The 23186-nt window shown below is 41.7% G+C and overlaps 1 protein-coding gene across 1 annotated transcript in view; it reads right to left on the minus strand.

The window, feature by feature from the left end:
- Nucleotides 1–19531: 19531 nt before the first annotated feature.
- slc27a6 (solute carrier family 27 member 6) overlaps nucleotides 19532–23186 on the minus strand; it is a gene marked incomplete at its 5' end in the record, with an annotated part of 40922 nt that continues 37267 nt past the window's right edge. The window contains one exon of the mRNA XM_080047077.1: nucleotides 19532–22118. Within this exon, the coding sequence (XP_079903203.1) occupies nucleotides 21942–22118 (177 nt within the window). The 3' untranslated portion in view covers nucleotides 19532–21941. The remainder of the gene's footprint in view (nucleotides 22119–23186) is intronic.

Here is a 23186-nt window from a genome sequence, read left to right on the forward strand (position 1 = left end):
AAAAAGTGTTTCTCTTAATATGAAGATTAATCTGGTAAAAAAGTATGAGGATATCTATAAAGGAAAAAAGAAAGTCCCATTCACCACGTAGTGTGATACTAGTGTAACTTGTTGTGGTAATTTTCAGGACTTTCTCCCCGGATAGAGATTTGGTCACACATCCCACGTTGTTCACTGGGGTCATATTAGTCTATAACAGTTGAGATATTCTCCGCTAAATTAAGCGCATACAAAACTTTCCCAGCACCTCCACTATGTAAGCATCAGAACAATTCAATCCATCGCATGTGCAGTATACTGTGTTTTAGCATCTCCAAAGAACCTCTGAGTGTGTATGAAAAATATTTTCACCTGCATGCTGTTTGTGATGGCAACCCACTTGTTTTGTGTTTGGTGTTGTTTTTGCACCTATGAAGACTCACTGCATCTATCAGTCCCAACTATTTTGAAACGTGTTGCAAATTTAAAATTGTATATTTGTTTATATTTAAAAAAATCTATAAAGTTTATCACAAAGTTCAAACAAAAACGTATGATTTATTTGTACTGTTATTTATTGAATACATGTCGAAAAGGAAATGATCACATTCTGTTTCATTCACATTTTACATAACGTCCCAACTTTTTGGGAATTGGGGTTGTACGAATTCCTGTAATGCCAAGTCTTTTTTACTGATCCATAAGCAATAACCTTCTTCAACTTGAATGGTAGTTGTAGCAATAGTTGAAGTATGGGGCATTCAAACATTTTTTACTTTGAGTTTTATAAAGGTAAATCCCATTGAGACCGAGACTCTTTAACAAGGGAAACCTGTTCCCTTTTACACATTACAATTCATACACCGATAGCAGGCTAACTATCGATATTCACACGAAGCAAGGTGGGTGAAGTGTCTTGCCCAAGGACACAACAACCATGACACAAGTGGCAGGGCGGGGATCGAACCGCGAACCCTTCGATCATTGGCCGACCCGCTCTACCAACTGAGACACAGTCGAGTTAATTATTCTAATCTAATAACATTTGCATCTGTCACCCAACAACGTGTAGATCATTCAGTGACAGGTCCCTGTTTTCCACCAGCACCTATACTAATGCGTTGATCAGTAGCATTTAACAAGTTTCAAAACTTATTTGAGATTGACATAACACATATTTTAATTGTATAGCCATTCAATATCTTCCCAAGTGTTTTGGGCTCATCTGTTTGGTGTCACCTCAGCTCAACAGTCACCTTGCAGAGAGTGAGCTGTGTTCAGAGGTTGGTAGCATGTAAACTGGTAAAGTCACAATACCCTGTGAAGAGAAAGGTCACAGATATGGTCAAAACAAAGGAGAAATGATGATAAATAAACTCCAGCCACCATGCACAGCAGGGCTCTGCTGGGAAGTTGCTCCTAACATTCATAATTGGTCCCATGCACAGCTCAAATGAATGCGTTCATCTAAGAATATTCCATGTGGTTTTTGGGAGAGGTAAAGTGTTACCTGAAGTTGACTGCTCCTCATCCTAGACCCCCCCCCCCCCAGCCTCTGAAATGTGGCAGTTGTTTAAAAACACTTTGACTTTAAATGTATTTGACTGTGACTTGGCAGAAATGCTATTGCCATTACTGGTGAAATATTTTTCTAAATTTCAATTATTCACAAAACTACTAAAAAGTGAGCCAAGAGGACCACACAGATACAATAGGACCGGAAATAGGCAGAGGCAAACCACTACACAGACAGCAAACCTCCACAAAGAGAAAAACAATGTACAAAGAGACAGAGCAACTATGAAGAGACTCAAAAGAACCACAGAGAGATCTTAAAAAAATCACAGTTATTGTTTTGGTCTGTCATGTGCCATCAAATCACAGTTTGTGCGTGGGCTTGCCTAGCAGCCAACCTAACAAACCCTGGTGATAGTTAGGTAATTAAATTACAACAAAAAATTATAAATGACTTGTGTTGGAAGTTCCATGATCGTTTACTGAAGGCAAAACTGATTTCTTTTTTATGTCATCTTATCTACAATCCTACATATATTGTCTTCATGTGCATGTTCAGATTGCGTCATAGCATTTCCCTCTCTTCTAGTAGGCACTGGGCTTTCCTGGTGACCTCGCTGCTGTTCCCTACCCTCGCTGTGATACACCTGGCCAAGCATGTCTCCAGACCTAAACCCTATTGAGCATCTTTGGGGCATCCTCAAACAGGAGGTGGAGGAGCGCAAGGTCTCTAATATCCACCAGCTCCTTGATGTCGTCATGAATGACTGGAAGAGGATTCCAGTGGCAACCTGTGAAGCTCTGGTGAACTCCATGCCCAAGAGGGTTAAGGCAGTGCTGGAAAATAAAGGTGGCCACACAAAATATTGACACTTTGGGCCAAATTTGGACATTTTTACTTTGGGGTGTACTCACTTTTGTTGCCAGCAGTTTAAGCTGTGTCGAGTTATTTTGAGGGGACAGTAAATTTACACTGTTATACAAGCTGTACACTGGCTACATTGTGTCATTTCTTCAGTGTTGACACATGAAAAGATATAATGAAATATTTCAAGAAATGTGAGGGGTGTACTCACTTTTGTGAGATACTGTATAAGTACAAAGTGGATTTATTTGACCCACATTTGCAACGTCATCTGCCATCGATAATCAATTGTATAAATATAGCCTGCAATATGAACAGACTATCACATAAATTATCATAATTTATATAATTCATTTTATCTTAATCTAATTATAATAAAGTTAATTATAAATGGTTCAGGTTAAATAAATAAAAAATAAGAACTATCTAACTAAATCACAATGCAGTCTTTTATGTGGTACTAACACTAATGAAAATAAAGCAGTGCACAGAAGATCATGGAATAACTGTTAAACACCTTGATTTCCGATCGGAGTGACAGCTAACTGAGCCAATCAGGCAACAGAATAAGTTTATCCTTTAAGTTTAGCCTGGTCGGGACCAGGCTAAACTTAAAGGATAAATCTCCATGGTAATTTATGTCCCTCCGCTTTTATACAACCGGATGCAAGCCAGGATAACCGAAATATCCTAGGTTAATCCCTTATCTTGGATTGTTCAACAGGCCTCTGGATAACTGAATTCCACTTTTGTGCAACAGGCCTCAGAGCAAAAACAAACAGGCTAAAAACAGTGTCTACCCCAGAGCTGTTATTTCTCTAAATAATGTTAAATTATAAATTCTTACATTATCATACCAATCTGACCTCTAAGATTGTCTGATATTTATATATAGGCATATACAGTGCTGTGAAAAAGTATTTGCCCCCTTCCTAAATTCTTCTGTTTTTGCTTGTTTGTCATACTTATTTGTTTCAGATCATTAAAACATTTATAATTTAAGAAAAAGGCAACTCTATTGAAATCAGAATACAGCTTTTGAATTTTCATTATTTTTATTGAATGTAAATAGTTAACCAGAACCTATTACACCCATGTGAAAAAGTATTTGCCCCCTAAACCTAATAACTGGTTGTGCCACCCTTGGCCGCAACAACTGCAACCAAATGTTTGTGATCACTGGCAATGAGTCTTTTACATCGCTCTGGTGAAATTTTGTCCCACTCTTCTTTGCAGAATTATTTTAATTCTGCCACATTGGAGGGTCTTCAAGCATGAACTGCCTGTTTGAGGTCACGCCACAGCATCTCAATCGGTTTTAATTCCAGACTTTGACTATGCCACTCCAAACATTTTATTTTGTTTTTTCTGAGCCATTCAGAGGTGGACTTGCTGGTGTGTTTGGGATCATTGTCCTGCTGCATCACCCAAGTTCTCTTGAGCTTGAGGTGACGAACTGATGGCCGGACATTCTCCTTCAGGATGTTCTGATAGAGAGCAGAATTCATAGTTCCATCAATTATGGCAAGTTGTCCAGGTCCTGAAGCAGCAAAGCAGCCCCAGAAAATACACCACCACCACCATGTTTGACTGTTGGTATGATGTTCTTATGGTGGAATGCTGTGTTAGCTTTACACCAGATTTAACAGGAACCAGGCCTTCCAAAAAGTTCCACTTTTGACTCATCAGTCCATAGAATATTTTCCCAAAAGTCTTGGGGATCATCAAGATGTTGTTTGACAAATGTGAGACGAGCCTTTGTGTTCTTTTTGGTCAGCAGAAGCTTTCGCCTTGGAACTCTCTCATGGATCCCATTTTTGCCAAGTGTCTTTCTTATGGTGGAATCATGAACACTGATCTTAACTGAGGCAAGTGAGGCCTGGTGTTCTTTAGATGTTAGTCTGGGTTCTTTTCTTAGCTCCTGGGTGAGTCGTTGATGAGCTCTTGGAGTTTTTTTGGAAGGCCGGTCACTCCCGGGAAGATTCACCACTGTTCCAAGTTTTCTGTCAGGATTGTACCAAAATGGCAGGCCAGAACCCAAGAGCACGACAACAAACAGTTCAGGTATAGCAACAAAGTTTAATGAGGAATCAAACCAGGTAGCGAGGCAACAAGTCCAAGAGGGGCAGGCAAAGGGATAATCCAGGATCCAAAAAGGATGGGTCAAAACACGAATAGGCAGGCAGGTAAACAGGCAGGAATTCAGAATTGGCTGGAGAGCAATGTAACACAAAGACAATCTGGCAGGGAACTGAGGGAATGAACCGGTATATATACTGTGGGGCTAATAGCTGATGGGGAGCAGGTGAGTGTGGTTAGGCCAGGTGGAAGTAATCAGCAGGGAGTGCAGAGCAGGGGGGAGTGGCCGGGTCTGAAATGACAAGAGAGTTAATATGGGAACAGACAAGTGACAAAAAACTAAATTGTGGCTGAAGTAGTGACAGAACCCCCCCCTCTAGGGACGGCTCCTGACGTCCCACCAGGCTGATCAGGATGGTCCCTATGGAATGTGGTGATGAGGTCGGGGTCCAGGATGTGGCGAGCCGGGACCCACGAGCGCTCCTCAGGGCCATAACCCTCCCAATCAACCAAGTATTGGAAACCCCTTCCCCGTCGTCGCGACCTGATGAGACGATGAACCGAGTAGGCAGGCCCTCCATCAATGAGCTGGGGGGGCGGCGGGGGTCTGGAGGAGGGCTGGAGCTGGGACTCTTTAACGGGTTTGATCTTGGATACATGGAAGGTGGGATGGATCCTCATGGAGCGAGGAAGACGGAGACGGACTGCAGCAGGATTGATGACTTTATTGATGGAGAACGGACCCACAAACCTGGGAGCCAACTTCCTAGACTCCACCCGGAGCGGAAGGTCCCGTGTAGACAACCAAACCTTCTGACCCGGAGTGTAACCGGGTGCAGGGGTCCGACGGCGATTGGCACATCTCTGGTATCGGTCGGACGAGCGCAGGAGAGCAGCACGGGCCCGCACCCAGGTGCGCCGACATCGCTGGACGAACGCCTGGACAGACGGGACACTGGCCTCTCGCTCCTGCTCAGGGAACAATGGAGGTTGATATCCTCGAGAGCACTGGAAGGGGGAAAGACCTGTTGCTGAACTTGGAAGTGTGTTGTGAGCATACTCCACCCATAGGAGCTGCTTGGACCAGGAGGACGGGTTCTGGGATGTGATGCAGCGCAAGGCAGTCTCCATCTCCTGGTTCATCCGCTCAGTCTGGCCGTTGGATTGAGGATGGAAACCCGAGGATAAGCTGACCGTGGCCCCCAACAGCTGACAAAACTCTGTCCAGAAACGAGAAGTGAACTGCGGCCCCCGGCCGGAGACAATGTCACAGGGAAGGCCGTGCAGACGGAAAACATGATGCAACATAATTTCAGCTGTTTCCTTGGCAGATGGTAACTTGGGCAACGGAACAAACTGAGCAGATTTAGAAAATCTGTCCACAATAGTAAGAATAGTGGTGTTACCCTCGGAGGGAGGCAGTCCGGTGACGAAGTCGATCGAGATGTGGGACCACGGACGATGAGGAACAGGCAGTGGCTGAAGAAGGCCCGCAGGGGCATGGCGAGCGATCTTGTGCTGGGAGCAAACACAGCAAGCAGCGATGAACTCCTTGGCGTCCTCTTCCATGGTAGCCCACCAGAACCGTTGCTTCAGCAGGGCTAGAGTGCGCCTAACCCCTGGATGACAGGCAAGGCGAGAAGAATGTCCCCACTGGAGGACCTGAGAGCGGAGATTCACAGGCACATACAGACGATTATCAGGGCAAGCACTGGGGGCCGGGTGGTCGGCCTGGGCCCGTTTTACCTTGTCCACAATGTCCCAGGTAACTGCGCCGATGACCATCTTAGTGGGGAGGATGCTCTCAGGATGTGTGGGAACATGTTCGGATTGGAACTGACGGGACAGGGCATCTGGTTTGACGTTCCTAGAACCTGGGCGATAAGACAGGGTAAAATCAAAACGATTAAAGAACAACGCCCACCTGGCCTGACGGGAGTTCAACCGTTTGGCTGACCGGATGTACTCCAGGTTTTTGTGGTCCGTCCACACCACAAACGGATTCTTCGCCCCCTCCAACCAGTGCCTCCACTCCTCGAGAGCCATCTTAACCGCCAATAGCTCCCGGTTTCCAACGTCATAATTTCTCTCCGCTGGGGACAATTTGCGGGAGAAAAAGGCACATGGATGTAACTTTTGGTCTTTACCTGACCGCTGAGACAGGACTGCCCCCACCCCGGAGTCTGACGCATCCACCTCAACGACAAACTGGCGTTCTGGATCTGGTAGGATGAGGATGGGAGCAGAAGAGAACCGTGACCTTAACTCACTGAACACCCTTCCTGCAGCAGGGGACCATTGGAAGGCTACCTTTTGGGAGGTGAGGGCTGTCAGGGGAGCTGCTACAGAACTATAGTTGCGGATAAACCTACGATAGAAATTGGCAAACCCCAGAAATTGTTGAAGCTTCTTACGAGTGGTGGGGACCGGCCAGTCCACCACCGCTTTAATCTTGGTGGGATCCATGTGAATACTTCCGACTGAAATTATGTATCCCAGGAACGACACCTCAGTGGCATGGAACTCGGACTTCTCGACCTTCACGAACAGCTGGTTCTCTAGGAGTCTCTGGAGAACCCTGCGGACATGCTGCACATGGTCCTGTTCGGACTTGGAGAAGATGAGGATGTCATCAAGATAAACAAACACAAATACATTGAGAAAATCCCGGAGCACATCATTCACTAAGGCTTGGAATACTGCAGGAGCATTTGTGAGTCCGAAAGGCATTACCAGGTACTCGTAGTGGCCCCTAGGGGTATTGAACGCCGTCTTCCACTCATCCCCCTCCCGAATGCGAACTAGGTGATAGGCATTCCTGAGATCAAGCTTGGTAAACACAGAGGCCCCTTGCAAAAGTTCAAATGCAGAAGAGATGAGTGGGAGGGGGTACCTGTTCTTAATGGTGACATCATTCAGACCGCGGTAATCGATGCAGGGCCGGAGGGATTTGTCCTTCTTACCCACGAAGAAAAACCCTGCTCCAGCAGGTGATGAAGAGGGACGGATGAGGCCTGCTGCCAGTGAGTTGTTTATGTATTCGTCCATGGTCCTGGTTTCCGGGGCTGACAGAGAGTAGAGCCTCCCCCTGGGTGGGGATGAGCCAGGGAGGAGGTCAATGGCACAATCATACGGGCGGTGTGGGGGAAGAGAGGTGGCCCGTACCTTGTTAAACACCTCCTTTAAGTCGTAGTACTCCGACGGGACACCTGAGAGATCTGGGAATTCATTAGAAGAAGGGGTGCTGCAGGCAGGTAACAAGGCAGATTTCAGACAGACCGCAAGACATTGATCACTCCATTGTAGAATGGAACCGGTTCTCCAGTCAATGTGTGGATTATGTTTAATTAACCAAGGATACCCCAAGACAACTGGCTGCTGAGTTGCATTAATCAGGTGAAAGGTTAGTGATTCAGTGTGGTTACCTGATATGCCCAGATGAATAGGAACTGTGCGATGGGTTACCGTGCAGAGGAGGCGCCCATCGAGAGCAGTAGCCTCAATAGGCTCGGCCAAGGGTTCCTGGTTAATACACAGCTGCATGGCAAGGCCCCGATCCAGAAGGTTGGTGTCAGCTCCCGAGTCAATGAGGACAGCGACAGTATGGGACAGACCATTAAAGTTGAGCTGGGCATGAAGTAGTGCTCGAGAGGGACCTTCAAAGTTCTTGATGCGGCTCACCAGCGCCCTCTGGATTCCTGGTGAGCCCTGTCTTTTACTGGACAGGATGACACGTAATGGCCTCCCTCTCCACAGTACATGCAACAGTTCTCCCTTTGGCGCCGTTGTCGTTCAGCAGCTGACAGCCTGGTCCTGCCCATCTGCATGAGTTCAACTGGGTCACTAGAGGCAGCAGCGGTAGGAAAACCCGTTGAAGTGGAAGGTGAAACTGGAAGACGTGGAAGGCTACGGGAAGTGCTGGTCAGTACCTTCTCTCGTCTCCTCTCCTGGATACGTCCATCGATGCGGATAGCGGTGGCGATGAGAACGTCCAAATCCCCTGGAGGATCCCGGGCCGCCAGCTCGTCCTTGATGGCATCAGAAAGTCCGTTGTAAAAGGCGTCAGCCAGGGAGGAAGAGTTCCAGTCACTCTCTGCAGCGATAGTCCGGAACTCGATGGAATAATCAGTCACTCTCCGGCTCCCCTGAGCCAGGTTAAACAGACCCCGAGCAGCCTCTCGACCAGGGGTAGCATGATCAAACACCTTCCGAAGACCCTCAGAGAAGGCAGCCACAGAAGAACAGAGAGCCGACTGCTTCTCCCACTCGGCGGCACCCCAGTTCCGGGCCCGCCCAGTAAGCTGGGTGATCATGAAAGCCACTCTCGACCTCTCCGTGGGATATGTGAGAGGTTGTAGTTCAAAAGTCAATGAGCACAGAGTCAGAAAGGAGCGACAGGTATCTGGAGCTCCAGAAAAGCGCTCTAGAGCACTTAAGCGGGGCTCTGGCCGGGAGACAGCAGGGACAGGAGGGCTGGTGGGTGGTTGAACCGCTGGGGTCTGGCTGTCCAGCGTGAGCTGCTGGAGCTGGCCGCTCAGAACCTCAAAATGCTGATTGTGGCGTTCCGAAGCTTCCTGGAAAGCCACTTCCATAGCGGTGAACTGTCTCGAATGCTGGTGTAGGGCGGCACCTTGTGCTGCCACCTCTTCCTTAAGAGCCTTTGTGTCGGCTGGGTTCATCTTTTGGCCAGATTGTACTGTCAGGATTGTACCAAAATGGCAGGCCAGAACCCAAGAGCACGACAACAAACAGTTCAGGTATAGCAACAAAGTTTAATGAGGAATCAAACCAGGTAGCGAGGCAACAAGTCCAAGAGGGGCAGGCAAAGGGATAATCCAGGATCCAAAAAGGATGGGTCAAAACACGAATAGGCAGGCAGGTAAACAGGCAGGAATTCAGAATTGGCTGGAGAGCAATGTAACACAAAGACAATCTGGCAGGGAACTGAGGGAATGAACCGGTATATATACTGTGGGGCTAATAGCTGATGGGGAGCAGGTGAGTGTGGTTAGGCCAGGTGGAAGTAATCAGCAGGGAGTGCAGAGCAGGGGGGAGTGGCCGGGTCTGAAATGACAAGAGAGTTAATATGGGAACAGACAAGTGACAAAAAACTAAATTGTGGCTGAAGTAGTGACATTTTCTGCATTCGTAAATTGTGGCTCTCACTGTGGTTCGCTGGAGTCCCAAAGCCTTATAATGGCATTGTAATCCTTTCTAGACTTACAGACAACAATGACTTTGTTTCTCATCTGTTCTTGAATTTATTTTGATAGTGGCATCATGTGCTGCTTTTTGAGATCTTGTAATCAACTTCACTGTGTCAGACAGGTTCTATTTAAGTGATTTCTAGATTACACAGGTCTGGCAGTAATCAGGCCTGGGTGTTGTCATTAAATTGAACTCAACATTCCAAAATATGTGGTGAATCGATTGATTTATTAAAGGGGGGCAATTACTTTTTCACACAGGGCCAGGTACGGTTGAATAGATTTTTACACTTAATAAATTAAATCATCATTTAAAAACTGCATTTGATATTTACTCAGGTTATCTTTGATTAAAATTAAAATTTGTTTGATGATCTGAAACATTTAAGTGTGACAAATATGAAAAAATGTAAGAAATCGGGAAGGGGGCAAATACTTTTTCACAGCACTGTATATTGGTTTTTGAGTTCTTACACATTCTATATATTTAAAAAGAAAAACTTTTATCATGTTTTTGTTTAAAAAAACATAAACAAAAGCACTTATTTTTGAGAGCCTCTACCCCAATTTCGTTGCAATGACAATATAGAGATTCTGATTGGGATATTTTAACTAAGAAATTACACCCAAACAATAAAAATCTAATTTACTTTTTTTTTTTAATTCAAGAAAATAGTCTGGTACACCTAAAACGCTCTAAATCTTTAGAGAAAGGTCAGAGTGGATTTCTATTGCCATGGGGAAGAGGAGAGAAGCTTCAGCCTCCAGCGTCACTTTGACCCTTTGCAACAGTGTCACATTATTAGCACATAGTTGACCCAGGGAGGCAGCTCATGTTCCCAGAAACCCCGGTGCTCAGGGTTATATGACTGGAACTGACACACTTCAAAGAGACCTGAAGGATGTAAAACAAACTGATGTAGTTGCTCTGACATTTCAACATGTTTTTATAAAGATGTGATTGCTGTTAAATGGAAGCAGGCTAGCTAAACCTTTTTATCATTAATCAGCATTATTCATTCAGCAAGGCACTGCCTCTGTGACGCATCCTTTTGTTCCAAGTCAGACTCACTAAACATTCTTGAGTGCATCATCTCATCAGAAATAGGGGAAAGCCCATCTCAAGGTTCCCTGTCTTTCAAATCACACTCTTTTCGTATTACTACGCTACAAACTAAAGTACAGAAGAGTTTTAGGGCCACAGGAGACAAAAAAATTAGATTAAGATTTTTTTTTTCATTATATCAAGAAATGTCAAGAATAAAGACAACTATGGGGCATCTAGGTATTTTTGTCATGCTGCGATTGAAGTGCGTATTGGGACATCCTAATTATTTTTATGGCATACTAAATGGGTATTGAAACGCAGGGTGAGATTTTGCAACGACAGGGGATCTCATATTACAAGACCACAACTAGTTTCCTTTCAAGATGAGTATTTCTAATCCTGCTACTGGGGATTAAAAGTGATTTCAGTCAAATAAAAAGTTATTTTGTAGCAGTTAAAATGGACTGGGTGGACTCTAATCTTAACTATATAAACATAAAAAATATATGCCCTTATCACGTAGGCTAAGTGTCATGCCTTATCACATTGGGCGGCAGTGGCGAAGTGGGTAGGAAGATTGCCTCTGGAGTGCAGGGTCGGAGGTTCGATTCCCCGCCTACCCGCCACATTTGACCAGCTTTATTAGCTGATCTCGTCCCCCTCTAACTATAACTCTGTTAAGGTTGCACAGTTTTCAGCCTGGTTCTTCAGCCGAGTCTGCCAGGTAAAAGTGCCACTCCCGCGTCGTGTTGGGTGCTGAGGAGAGCGCACCCATTAGTGTTCGTGTCATTTAACCTCCCTATTCGAATGAGCTAACCCTAAAGACTCATGATAATATCAAACATTGACCACCTCACACCAAACCACTGAGATGACGGGCGCGCCACACAATTTGAGCAAGACTCTCGAGTGAGTGAGTGAGTGAGTGAGTGAGTGAGTGAGTGAGTGAGTGAGTGAGTGAGTGAGTGAGTGAGTGAGTGAGTGAGTGAGTGAGTGAGTGAGTGAGTGAAGAAATGCATCCAGAGAGATCAGGGGGGTTCCATGACAGGTAAGATGGTGGATAAGTCAACCAAAGCTCTTTAGCCGCGTTTCCACCACAGGAATTAGTTCTGGGACCTCCAAACATTTGCAGGAACTATGGGTGTTCCCCCGGAACTACTAACTACTAAAACCCTTGAGCATGCAGTCCTCAATCACTGTTTTCACTTTCTGCATATCTTTATCTGATTTAATTGTAAAGGTTTTAGTAGGCACAGGGTCTAAAACTGTAGTTCCCGGAACTTACAGTATCTCACAAAAGTGAGTACACCCCTCACATTTCTTCAAATATTTCATTATATCTTTCCATGGGACAACACTGAATAAATGACACTTTGATACAATGTAAAGTAGTCAGTGTACAGCTTGTATAACAGTGTAAATTTACTGTCCCCTCAAAATAACTTGACACACAGACATTAATGTCTAAACTGCTGGCAACAAAAGTGAGTACACCCCTAAGTGAATATGTTCAAATTGGGCCCAAAGCGTCAATATTTTGTGTTGCCACCATTATTTTCCAGCACTGCCTTAACCCTCTTGGGCATGGAGATCACCAGAGCTTCACAGGTTGCCACTGGAATCCTCTTACACCCATTCATGACAGCATCACGGAGCTGGTGGATATTGGAGACCTTGCGCTCCTCCACCTTCCGTTTGAGGATGCCCCAAAGATGCTCAATAGGGTTTAAGTCTGGAGACATGCTTGGCCAGTCCATAACCTTTACCCTCAGCTTCTTTAGCAAGGCAGTGGTTGTCCTGGAGGTGTGTTTGGGGTCGTTATCATGTTGCAATACTGCCCTGCAGCCTAGTTTACAAAGGTTGAGTGCACGTGCTCAGCGTCATATCCAGAGGTTGGCTTTGGAAAATTGACGTATGAGTGCTGCCAGCATTGCTGCAGGTCTTGAAGGGGTGGGGGGTCAACCTGTCAGTGCTCAGACCATACGCCACACACTGCATCATACTGGTCTGCATGACTGTCGTCCCAGAAGGAAGCCTATTCTAAAGATGATGCACAAGAAAGCCCACAAACAGTTTGCTGAAGACAAGCAGACTACGGACATGGATGACTGTAACCATGTCCTGTGGTCTGATGAGACCAAGATAAACCCATTTGGTTCAGATGGTGTCAAGCGTGTGTGGTGGCAACCAGGTGAGGAGTACAAAACAAAGTGTGTCTTGCCTAGAGTCAAGCATGGTGGTTGGAGTGTCTTGGTCTGGGGCTGAATGAGTGCTGCCAGCACTGGGGAACTACAGTTCATTGAATGCTAACATGTACTGTGACATACTGAAGCAGAGCATGATCCCCTCCTTTCGGGAACTGGGCCGCAGGGCAGTACTGCAACATGATAACGACCCCAAACACACCTCCAAGACGACTACTGCCTTGCTACAGAAGCTGAGGGTAAAGGTGATGGACTGGCCAAACATGTCTCCAAACCCAAACCCTATTGAGCATCTTTGGGGCTTCTTAAAACGGGAGATGGAGGAGCGCAAGGTCTCTAATATCCACCAGCTCCTTGATGTCGTCATGAATGACTAGAAGAGGATTCCAGTGGCAACCTGTGTAGCTGGTGAACTCCATGCCCAAGAGGGTTAAGGCAGTGCTGGAAATAACGGTGGCAACACAAAATATTGACATTTTGGGCCCAATTTGGACATTTTCACTTAGGGGTGTACTCACTTTTGTTGCCAGCACTTTAGACATTAATGGCTGTGTGTCGAGTTATTTTGAGGGGACAGTACATTTACACTGTTATACAAGCTGTACACTGACTACTTTACATTATATCAAAGTGTCATTTCTTCAGTGTTGTCCCATGAAAAGATATAATGAAATATTTTAAGAAATGTGAGGGGTGTACTCACTTTTGTGAGATACTGTATGTAGTAGGTAATGCATATCTATGTAGTAGTTACCAAAAAATAAAACCTATGTAGTGGGTAATGAATATCTTTTTTTTTAACCTTTATTTATACAGGTAAATCCCATTGAGACAGGAGACTTTTTTTCAAGGGAGACCTGTTCCCATTTACACGTTACCATTCACACACACATTCATACACCGATAGCAGGCTAACTAACTATCGACATTGACACCAGGCAAGGTGGGTAAAGTGTCTTGCCCACGGACACGACAACCATGACACAAGTGGCAGGGCGGGGATCGAATCACCAACCCTTCGATCATTGGCAAACCCGCTATACCACCTGAGCCACGGTCGCCCCAAATCTATGAAGTAGTTACTAAAAAAAACGTATGTAGTAGGTAATGCATATCTAGTAGTTACTAAAAATAAAACACATGTAGTAGGTAATCAATATCTATGTCGTAGTTACTACTATGTTGTGTACTTTATTGTAAAGTGTTTACAATAAAGTACACACATTTCTTTCTAAAACCCCTGAGCATGCAGTCCTGAATCACTGTTTTCACTTTCTGCATATATCTTCATCAGATTTAATTGTAAAGGTTTTGGTAGGCACAAAATATTGTTCTGTCAATAGGGTTATCATATCAGAAAAATAACAATATATTTCCTTGTGAAGGGCAAAGACAAGCATCACATTTTGTCATTAAATTTGGAAGCCTTGTTAAAAATCTTGGCTCTAGAAACGGATAAAAGCTTCATTAGCATTAGCTTTGCATTCAAACAAAGCAGGGATGACTGAAGCAAACAGAAGAAAGAGTCTTGCACTTTTCAGCACATATTGTGAACACCAATCCTCTCACCGGGATTGTGACTTTTCAGCTGTAGGGGAGCAAACTGGGCTTTATTGACCAACAATATTGGACCAAGTGGAAAGTTTCTTCACTGGATACCCTGTACACAGCTGCTTGTTGTCAGCTTACACACACAGCAGGCACAACCAGCATTTATCCAACTCGTTGGAGCATGGAGCATTAAGATCAGTGGCTGAACTTTGAATTAAGAGTAAACATTATGAATGTCAATATTGATGGTTCCCCTGTAGATGTTCAAATGTCAAGAAAGGTTTCCTGAAGGCATGGAAGAAGTAAGAGTCGGAGGAGGAGCTGCCCTGACACTGATATACATATACATGGCTATCTGCTATTATGCAAACTACTACCAGATCAGTCTAATGCCTCCTAGACAGTCTGACATAAATAAAGACAGACACATTTTAAAGATAGTGAACCCTCCCTTACCCAGAGGCTATCATTGACCTATAAACTGTTGTGTTTAAACAATCAACGCCCACCCTGCTCCAACTCTCTCTCTCTCTCTCTCTCTCTCTCTCTCTCTCTCTCTCTCTCTCTCTCTCTCTCTCAACTATTTCTAAACAAGCAAAGAGAAGTCAGATCAGCTACAACAGGGATGAGTCTTTGATATATTTTGTTTTGGGAATATGTTTTTTTTTCATGATATTGCTGTGGTCATCATTTAATAAAGGAGACATACACTTTTCTCAGGTCTTTGTTTGTAATGTTGGACTCCTATTGAGCCGCTAGAATTAAAATGTACATCCAGTTGATTGCATATAGCACATTGTAAATATTTTTCATTTGAACTTATCTACTTTTTACTTTCTATTCTATTTTATACATACTGTTTTATATTGCACAGAAAATTCCTTTGCACTACTTAGTATTTAGAATGGATCTTATGTAAAGATTGTCTATGTTTATCTTGTTTATCTCTATATTTTTTATTTTATCGTTCTTACTGCACTGTGGGCCAGAGATAGACACCATTTTGATTCTGATGTCTTGCATATATCAGAACTGACAATAAAAGAGCCACAGATCAGATGCTGGCACTGCACTTTAGGAGGAAGAAATATCAACTGTTTTTGCAACTATTCTTCTGATGTTTCTTATTGAAAGTATTGTATTGGCTTATTATTTCATTTAGACTGGATATTGTTCTTAGCATTGTCTGTGTCACTGTACTATGCAAGCAGTGAATATAATGTGCCATGTCAAAAGTCAAACTTATTTCTATAGCACATTTAAAAACAACATCAGTTGACCAAAGTGCTGTACAAGATACAATACAAAATAACATATAAGAAACATGAAAAAAAAAAGTTAGGAGTGTCAAAGTCTCAACTTGTGTTAAAGGCCAATGCAACAAAAGTGAGTCTTCAGCAACGTATTAAACTGTTTAACTTTAGAGGGATCCAGGTTCTATTCATTCACACACAGTCATACTGGTGGTGGTAAACTACAGTAGTAGCCACAGCTGACGGAAGCGTGGCTGCCATTCAGCGCCTACGGCCCTTCCGACCACCACCTCAAACATACACCAGTCATACACATTCACACCAGGCAAGGTGGGTCTAGCCCAAGGACACACCCCAAGATAGATACACCTAGGTCAAAAGTGGATACCTGTGCATGGAATCATAAATGTGTCCCGCCTGTCTCCACATCCAACTTGAATCCAACATGGATTCACCACTACACTTCAGGATCAAACCTATCCTAGTCTCTACACCAGGTTTGACAAAAGCCAAATCAAATCATCAGTGGATCTGGATTTCCAGGATCCCATCTCTGCTGTTGAAATATGAAGGTACTTTAGACATGTATCTGACAGCTAAATTAATAGTAAGACTGTACATGAAAAACATATACAGTACATATACTAGGTACAATATATTGCCCAAGATTAAAACAGTGGCCTCCAATCTTTTTTGTCTTGACAACCCTTACAAACAAGTGTGTAGTTATGTCTATGACATGTTTGATTTGAACAACATTTTGAGCCCTAAGAGGACAAATGATCCAATATTTCAATTAAATATGACAGAAAGATATAGATATTGAATACAGAATTGCTACCGGAACATTGTTTAGTTTTTTAGATTCCTGTCACATTAAGGATCTTATGACCTCAGACATAATTACACATTTTGCCTCTGTATGAACAATCTCATAACACCTCCTCGAATGATCACACAGGGCCGTTTTCTAATTTTTGCATTTTCAAGCTTTATTAGACAGTACAGAGTTGAAATGGGGAGACAGAGAGAGAGGGGGGGGGGATGACCTGCAGTAAAGGTCCCCGCGACCACTGCAACAAAGGCCAGAGCCAATATGGTACGGGCTCAATCCACTATGCCACCGGAGCGCCCCAGTACCTTCATTTTGATACTTTTAGTATATGCCATTTATTATAACTATATGATTTGATCACATTTATAGTATAATGATAAACTTTATTTATCTAACACTTTTCTTTACTATGTTACAAAGTGCTTTACAAAAAATAAAAATAAAAACCAGATAAGGCAGATGGAATCAACACAGGGAAGTTAGAACAATATACAATTAAAAAGATCAAATCAATAGGATAAGAATAAATATAATGATTATATCAAACATTTACAAAAAGCTTTCGCATAGAGAAAGATAGGATTTGTATTTGTTCACATTGTGGTGTTTTCTAGTTTTATTTAATGAGAAGATCTGTGATAACCGTTTAAAATATGTTGGCGCCATCTGCTGTTTAAAAATAGAATGGCAGTAGGAATCAGATATAGGGCAGGGGAGTTATTACTCATACTCATTATTTTCAATCTCCCTATCCATCAAATGATACCAACTGTAGTGTAGTCACAGAAGAAACCTTTTAGTTTTATTTTAAGCTATTTTATATTACTATTACTATATATATATCTTTTTTACAATATTGTCCTTTTTTTACAGGCAGCAGTAGTTATATTAGTAAGACTTCTTTAAATATTAAGATTCTAAAAACCTACAATGAGCATGTTAAATACAACACATTTTTATACAATAAAATAAACTACACATTAGTCATAAACATAGTTAAAAGATGGCCCCAAATGATCTTTTTTTGTATTTCTATGTTCTTGCTCCGTTAGAAACTGTACCGGTGACCATTATATCAGACAATGCTGACACAGAAATACAGAGAGATCAATACCTGCAAAGGTCTGCTGTAAAAAAAAACAGAAGAAGAAGAACAAAAGTGTAATGCGTGACAGACATACACACGCACACACACTAGGTGACTTCCTGTCGTAGCCATGGAGACAACAGGAGTGCTCTGGAGATACAGCAGCAGCTGTCATTAGCTAGACACCAGGCGCCATATTACAGAAACTTCCTATCTTAAAGGTGCAGTGTGTAATATGACATCATCAAGAAAGTTCTACAAAGTTCTAGAATGCAACGCTCCCTGGGTAACCCCAACCCTTTCGAATAATAACAGAAGCTACAGTGGCCTTCAAGGACAAGAACAATTCAACATTTTAAACAATGCACCTGATGACATTCCAACTATGACACTTTCAAGATGGCGGCACTAGGCCTTGGTCCAAAATATGCAGAAATATGGACATTTATGAGACCCTTTCTATGGGAAAAAATAATAATAAAAAAAAAATTCAGCTATTATGCACTAAATTAAATGTACTTATGGATATTATAATTACTTTCTACAAAATCTGCTAGGAAATAAAACCCAAAATTCTACACACTTTAAGTCCTAACTTAAGATAGGAGAGTCTAAGATAGGATTTTCTCTGATTTGGTATTACAGAAGCAAATCCTAACTAACTTTAGGAATCCTATCCTGTCTTACCACATCCTATCCTAAGTCTGTTTAGGAAATCCTAACTGCTAAATCAAATGTCAGTTTGCAGCATTTCTGTCTGTTGCATAGCAACCGACAATGTTCTATCTCAACTGACTCTCAGCCCAGCCTGACAGTATTGTGTAGGCCGACAGCTAACTATGCTTTTGTGAACACTGAAAAGGCCTTTGACTTAAAAACAGACAAGTTTGAGCTGTTGGTGACATCTGTGGAGCGGGTGAAGGAAGTTGTCTCCAACTATTTTTTTCTTTTTTTTTAAGAGTAATTTCAAGTCATTCGATAGCCTTTCAGTAAACACATTCACTGTGTCTCCATTGACTTGGTTTAAAAAAAGAAAACACAGTCAGTCTGGGTCTAACTGAAAAGTTAGGCTGGCTGAAGGGTTATCCTAAAGTTAGGATACTTTTTTTAAGATTCTGGGCAGTTAGGACGCTTCTGTAATACACTTTTCCTATCGAGTCCCCCGCTCGGAATATTGAATTAACTTGTTTTTAATTAAATAATCACTATCGCGTTTGCGGAAATAATATTAATCTCATAAGGAATCTAGTTGTAGTCTTGCAATATGAGACCCCCTGTCTTTTCAGAATCTCACTATGTGACTGAAAACTAATGACTAGTTGTCTTCAGGTGTGAGTTGATTGTCTTCAGATGTAAGAGGGTTTCAGTCTTTTCAAAGTCTTTTAAAAGTCCTCTAGTGTAAGCCCAGCATTACTAATTTTTTTTAAATTCTGTGTTTTTGCCTCCCAGTCTAGGTCAGCCGTTTTGCAGCATTCACAGTTAAGTAGGCTACATTTACTCAAGTAGCCTATTGCACTTCAGTACAAATGTTAGCTGTACTTGAGCTGTTCTACTTTATGCAACCTCATACTTTACTCAACAACAGTTCGCACTATTTTTAAACTGTTTTAACATACACATACCGTTTGATAAACATATATCATGCCGTGTTCTCCAAGTCTTTTGACTATTCTTTAGTCTCATATTAAATGAGGCATGTGTCTCCTCATCTTGTTTCAGTCTGTGATTTGTTAGACCAACACACCCTTTAGAATTAGATCATGGCAGGGGGCTGTCAGTGCTATGCTCAGTCTAATCTGCTGCTTTCTTAGCCAGTTATAATGAACCACACTCATTCAAAACTTTAATTCAAAACTTTTTATATGCATTGTTGAATCTCAATCACAGATCAACGGTGAATTGAACCTGTTGAGCCAGTATTACTATTTACAACTCCAAACCAACAGTAAACAGTGTATGATCACACAGCGCACATCACTGAATACACATAGCTCTATACATATTTTAAGTGACTTCACTTTGTTTACAACAATGTTACACATACTTTCTTTCCTCTCATTTCCTCTCACATAGCGGTATTAATTAACTTAAATAGGCTGCTGATAGTAACATGATTTATTTGAGATATTAAATAATTCTGAATCCACTGTTAAGTTAAGATCCTTACGGTAATAGAATTCATTTCACATGGGAACATTCCTCAAGTCCGAATGTCTGGAAATACTTGTACGGAACACATTCAAATCAAAAGCACAGTAAAAGAAAATAATTAAAAAGAAAAATGCATTAAAAAAAACATCCAATCAGAAGTTTCACAGCATTAAAAAAAACATAAATTGGAAAGAACCTTTGATATGGATGAATATAAAAGGCACTTTTTGGCTTTTCATAATCAAAATATCTTAATAATATTAATTTCATAATTAATATATAATATTTTTGTTTCATATATTAATAATATGAATGGAAAAAACACAAGGATTAGAGTTACATTGGCAGAGTAAAAATCTGTGAAAATAAAATACCTGGATATACCGGTTGTGTGAGTTAAATTGCAAAAGCACATCCATGATTTTTATTTTTTATTTTTATTAACCTTTATTTATACAGGTAAAATCTCATTGAGACCCAGGGTCTCATTTACAAGAGAGACCTGTTCAGGTAGACATATTTAGTTTGTAAGTTACAAAGCAAAGGCAAATGATGAAACTGAATCCCTTAACTGTGTACCAAACAACTCTAAACAATGTATCAGGACTGATGTAACATCTTTTAATGAGATTTAAGGGGAGCTATTTAAGGACATCTTAATAGACTTTTATATATTAAGGGATTTCAAATAGTTAAAAGCACCCTTGAAATTTACGAGAAAACGTAGTTAAATATGAATGAATTTCATTTTTAATTTGAGAAGAAGAACGTGTCTTATTTTATTATTTCAATTAAAATATTTATTTTAATATTAGTGTTAAATCTCTCTTTATTCATACAGTGATCACATAGTGTGCGCGTTTCATAAAGCCGATCTCTCAGTCACTCGCATGTAATCAACGATTAAACTCCCACTACTGATAACCAATCAGAAGAGAGAACGCTACAAAGCGGCACCCGTCTCACTGCCGGTGCACGTGCAGAGCGACAGATGGGTGAATGTGTATGCGCCTACAATGGCGGAGCAGGTAAAAATCCTTCCCAGGTTGCGTTCCGAATCGCATACTTTCTACTATATAGTAAGTAGAAAAAAGATTTAGGATGTCCCGATTCTTATGGCCAGATTTAGGATGGTTAGAAGTACCCGGATGTCCTACTTCATGCGGCCAAGATTGTTAGTGTTGAAAAGTGCATCCTATTTGGGCGATTCTGACCCACAATCCAGTGCGCAACTCGCTGCTTGAAGACCGCAGTGCATTAATGTGGTGACGTAGGGACGAGGGAGGGGACTGCTAACTGCAGTCACTGACAGGAAGTTAGCTAAACTGACCATTCCGCTTACTGAACCTTTAAAGTGAACATTCAGAGATGGCTTTCATGATGATTAGTTTTCAGAGAGGGTTAACAAACAAACCTATTCGATCACATAGACATAGACCATTAAGAAAAAACTTTTATATTATTAAACAATTCAATGTGGAAACTTAACTGATATAATCAAGGCCCTTTAAGGTTTGAATTGAAGATGGCTTTAGGGAACCCTGTAAACTGTGAAAGTAAAGAATTAAATAAGTTTAATTTATAACAATTAATTAGTTTCTCCATTTTCTTACAACACATTTGTGGTGAGCTCATAAATGTACACATTTATGTAAGGCTATTTACCCTAGAACACCCTCTCAATCTACCCAGAACCATTCAAAACTACTTCATATATTATAGGTCATTCATTTAATAATAATAATAATGCATTCATTAATTCAGTGCAAATGTGAGTAAACCTATCCAGTACTGGAACACTGAAGAAGAATCCTTTCCAATGTCATATGATCTGCCTTTAACGTGAGAACATATCCCTGAACAAGCTTAAACTTAAAGTAAAAGTATTAGTGCTTTTTCATTTGTTTAAGTGTAAATTAAGAGGGAAGTCACAAATCCCTCAAAATCTACTGAAATAATCTCAAAGGGCCAGTATTGTGCATAAAGTCAACTCCTCGGGATCATCTTCTTAACACACTAAACAATGGCTTTTCCTTGAGTCAAAATCCTTCAACATAATCGTATGCTCACTGGTTTCCATTAGATTGTAATGTGCTGTACAATAAATACAGCACATTTTTCTATCTGTGGCTGTGCACTGTTTTTGAGCCCCGTGCCTTGCGAGGTTCTATAGCTTGCGTTCACCGGCGAGGATGCTCTGGTAAATGCCGTCTGTTAGGGGAATGTAGTTCTTCTGATTGTAGTCCAACACATAAAGAGGATCAGAGATGGAGGAAGGGTTGAAGCCGCTCTGAACCAGCTGGAACTTCTGCTGCTTGAAGGTGCTGGTCATCTCCATCACCTCCTGACAGAAGAAACACAACATCAGACTCTCCCTTGCATTCCGATTCGCATACTCTTTCTTTTTTCTGACGATAAAAATAATTTAGTTAGGATGCAGTAGGCATACTATTAGGACATACTTTTACTTATTTATTGCATCATAACAATGTGCCTTGATCTTGCCTCTTGCTTTTATATCAGTCGCATCTCTGTTTGTTTTCATATGGAGGCTCCATCGATGTGACGTCACTTCAGGTTCACACTGGATTATGGGTCAGAATCGCCCAAATAGGATGCTGTTCTCTACACTAACAATCTTGTCCAGATTTAGTAGACATCCGGCTACTTGTAACCATCCTAAATCTGGCCACAAGAATCAGGACATCCTTAATCTTTTTTCTACCATACTAAATAGTATGGTAGAAAAAATCGTATGCGATTCGGAACGCAGGGTATTTTTATTGTGTATATTTGATGTCTTGTAATATGACTGTTATATAGTCCTGTAGTATTGAACGTGAATTATAGTTAGTATTAATACTTACGTCATTTAAAAAATAAAAAATAAAATCAACAACAACAATCAGTGTCATTCAGGTTAGCACGAGGTTACACTGGAACTAAAGTAAAACAATGTAGAGAAGATCCTTTTAGGTTAGTTGATTCATTGATTACAAATGATTCATTAGTAGGCTTCCAATACTGATAACCAGTTCATCTAAAACATTTAAAAATTGTTTTCATAAATGTTTAACTCTTCTGTGTTTTAAATAAACTGAAAATCTTTTGGGTTTTGGACATTGTTTGGTTGACACGAACTGATCCAGAAGGGAACTGTGAACTGAAGTTTTGTATGACTTGACCTTAGCCTGGTCCTACCAGACCTTCGTACTTCATTTCATTTGTACAGAAGGTCTGGAATCGCTCAATTGACAAACGTAAACTCACTTGAAGGCGGGTGTCTGTAAAAGTTAAAAACTATTGGATCTGCCCAGTGCCACTATCTGCCAACCAATCGCATAACGTTTGGTCGTGATGTATTTCATGGCTTCTGCAAGTGAAACAGGCTCACGTCATTGTTCTTAGCCAC

This window comes from Ammodytes marinus (assembly GCF_949987685.1).
Source record: "Ammodytes marinus genome assembly, chromosome: 18".
Lineage (NCBI taxonomy): Eukaryota > Metazoa > Chordata > Actinopteri > Uranoscopiformes > Ammodytidae > Ammodytes > Ammodytes marinus.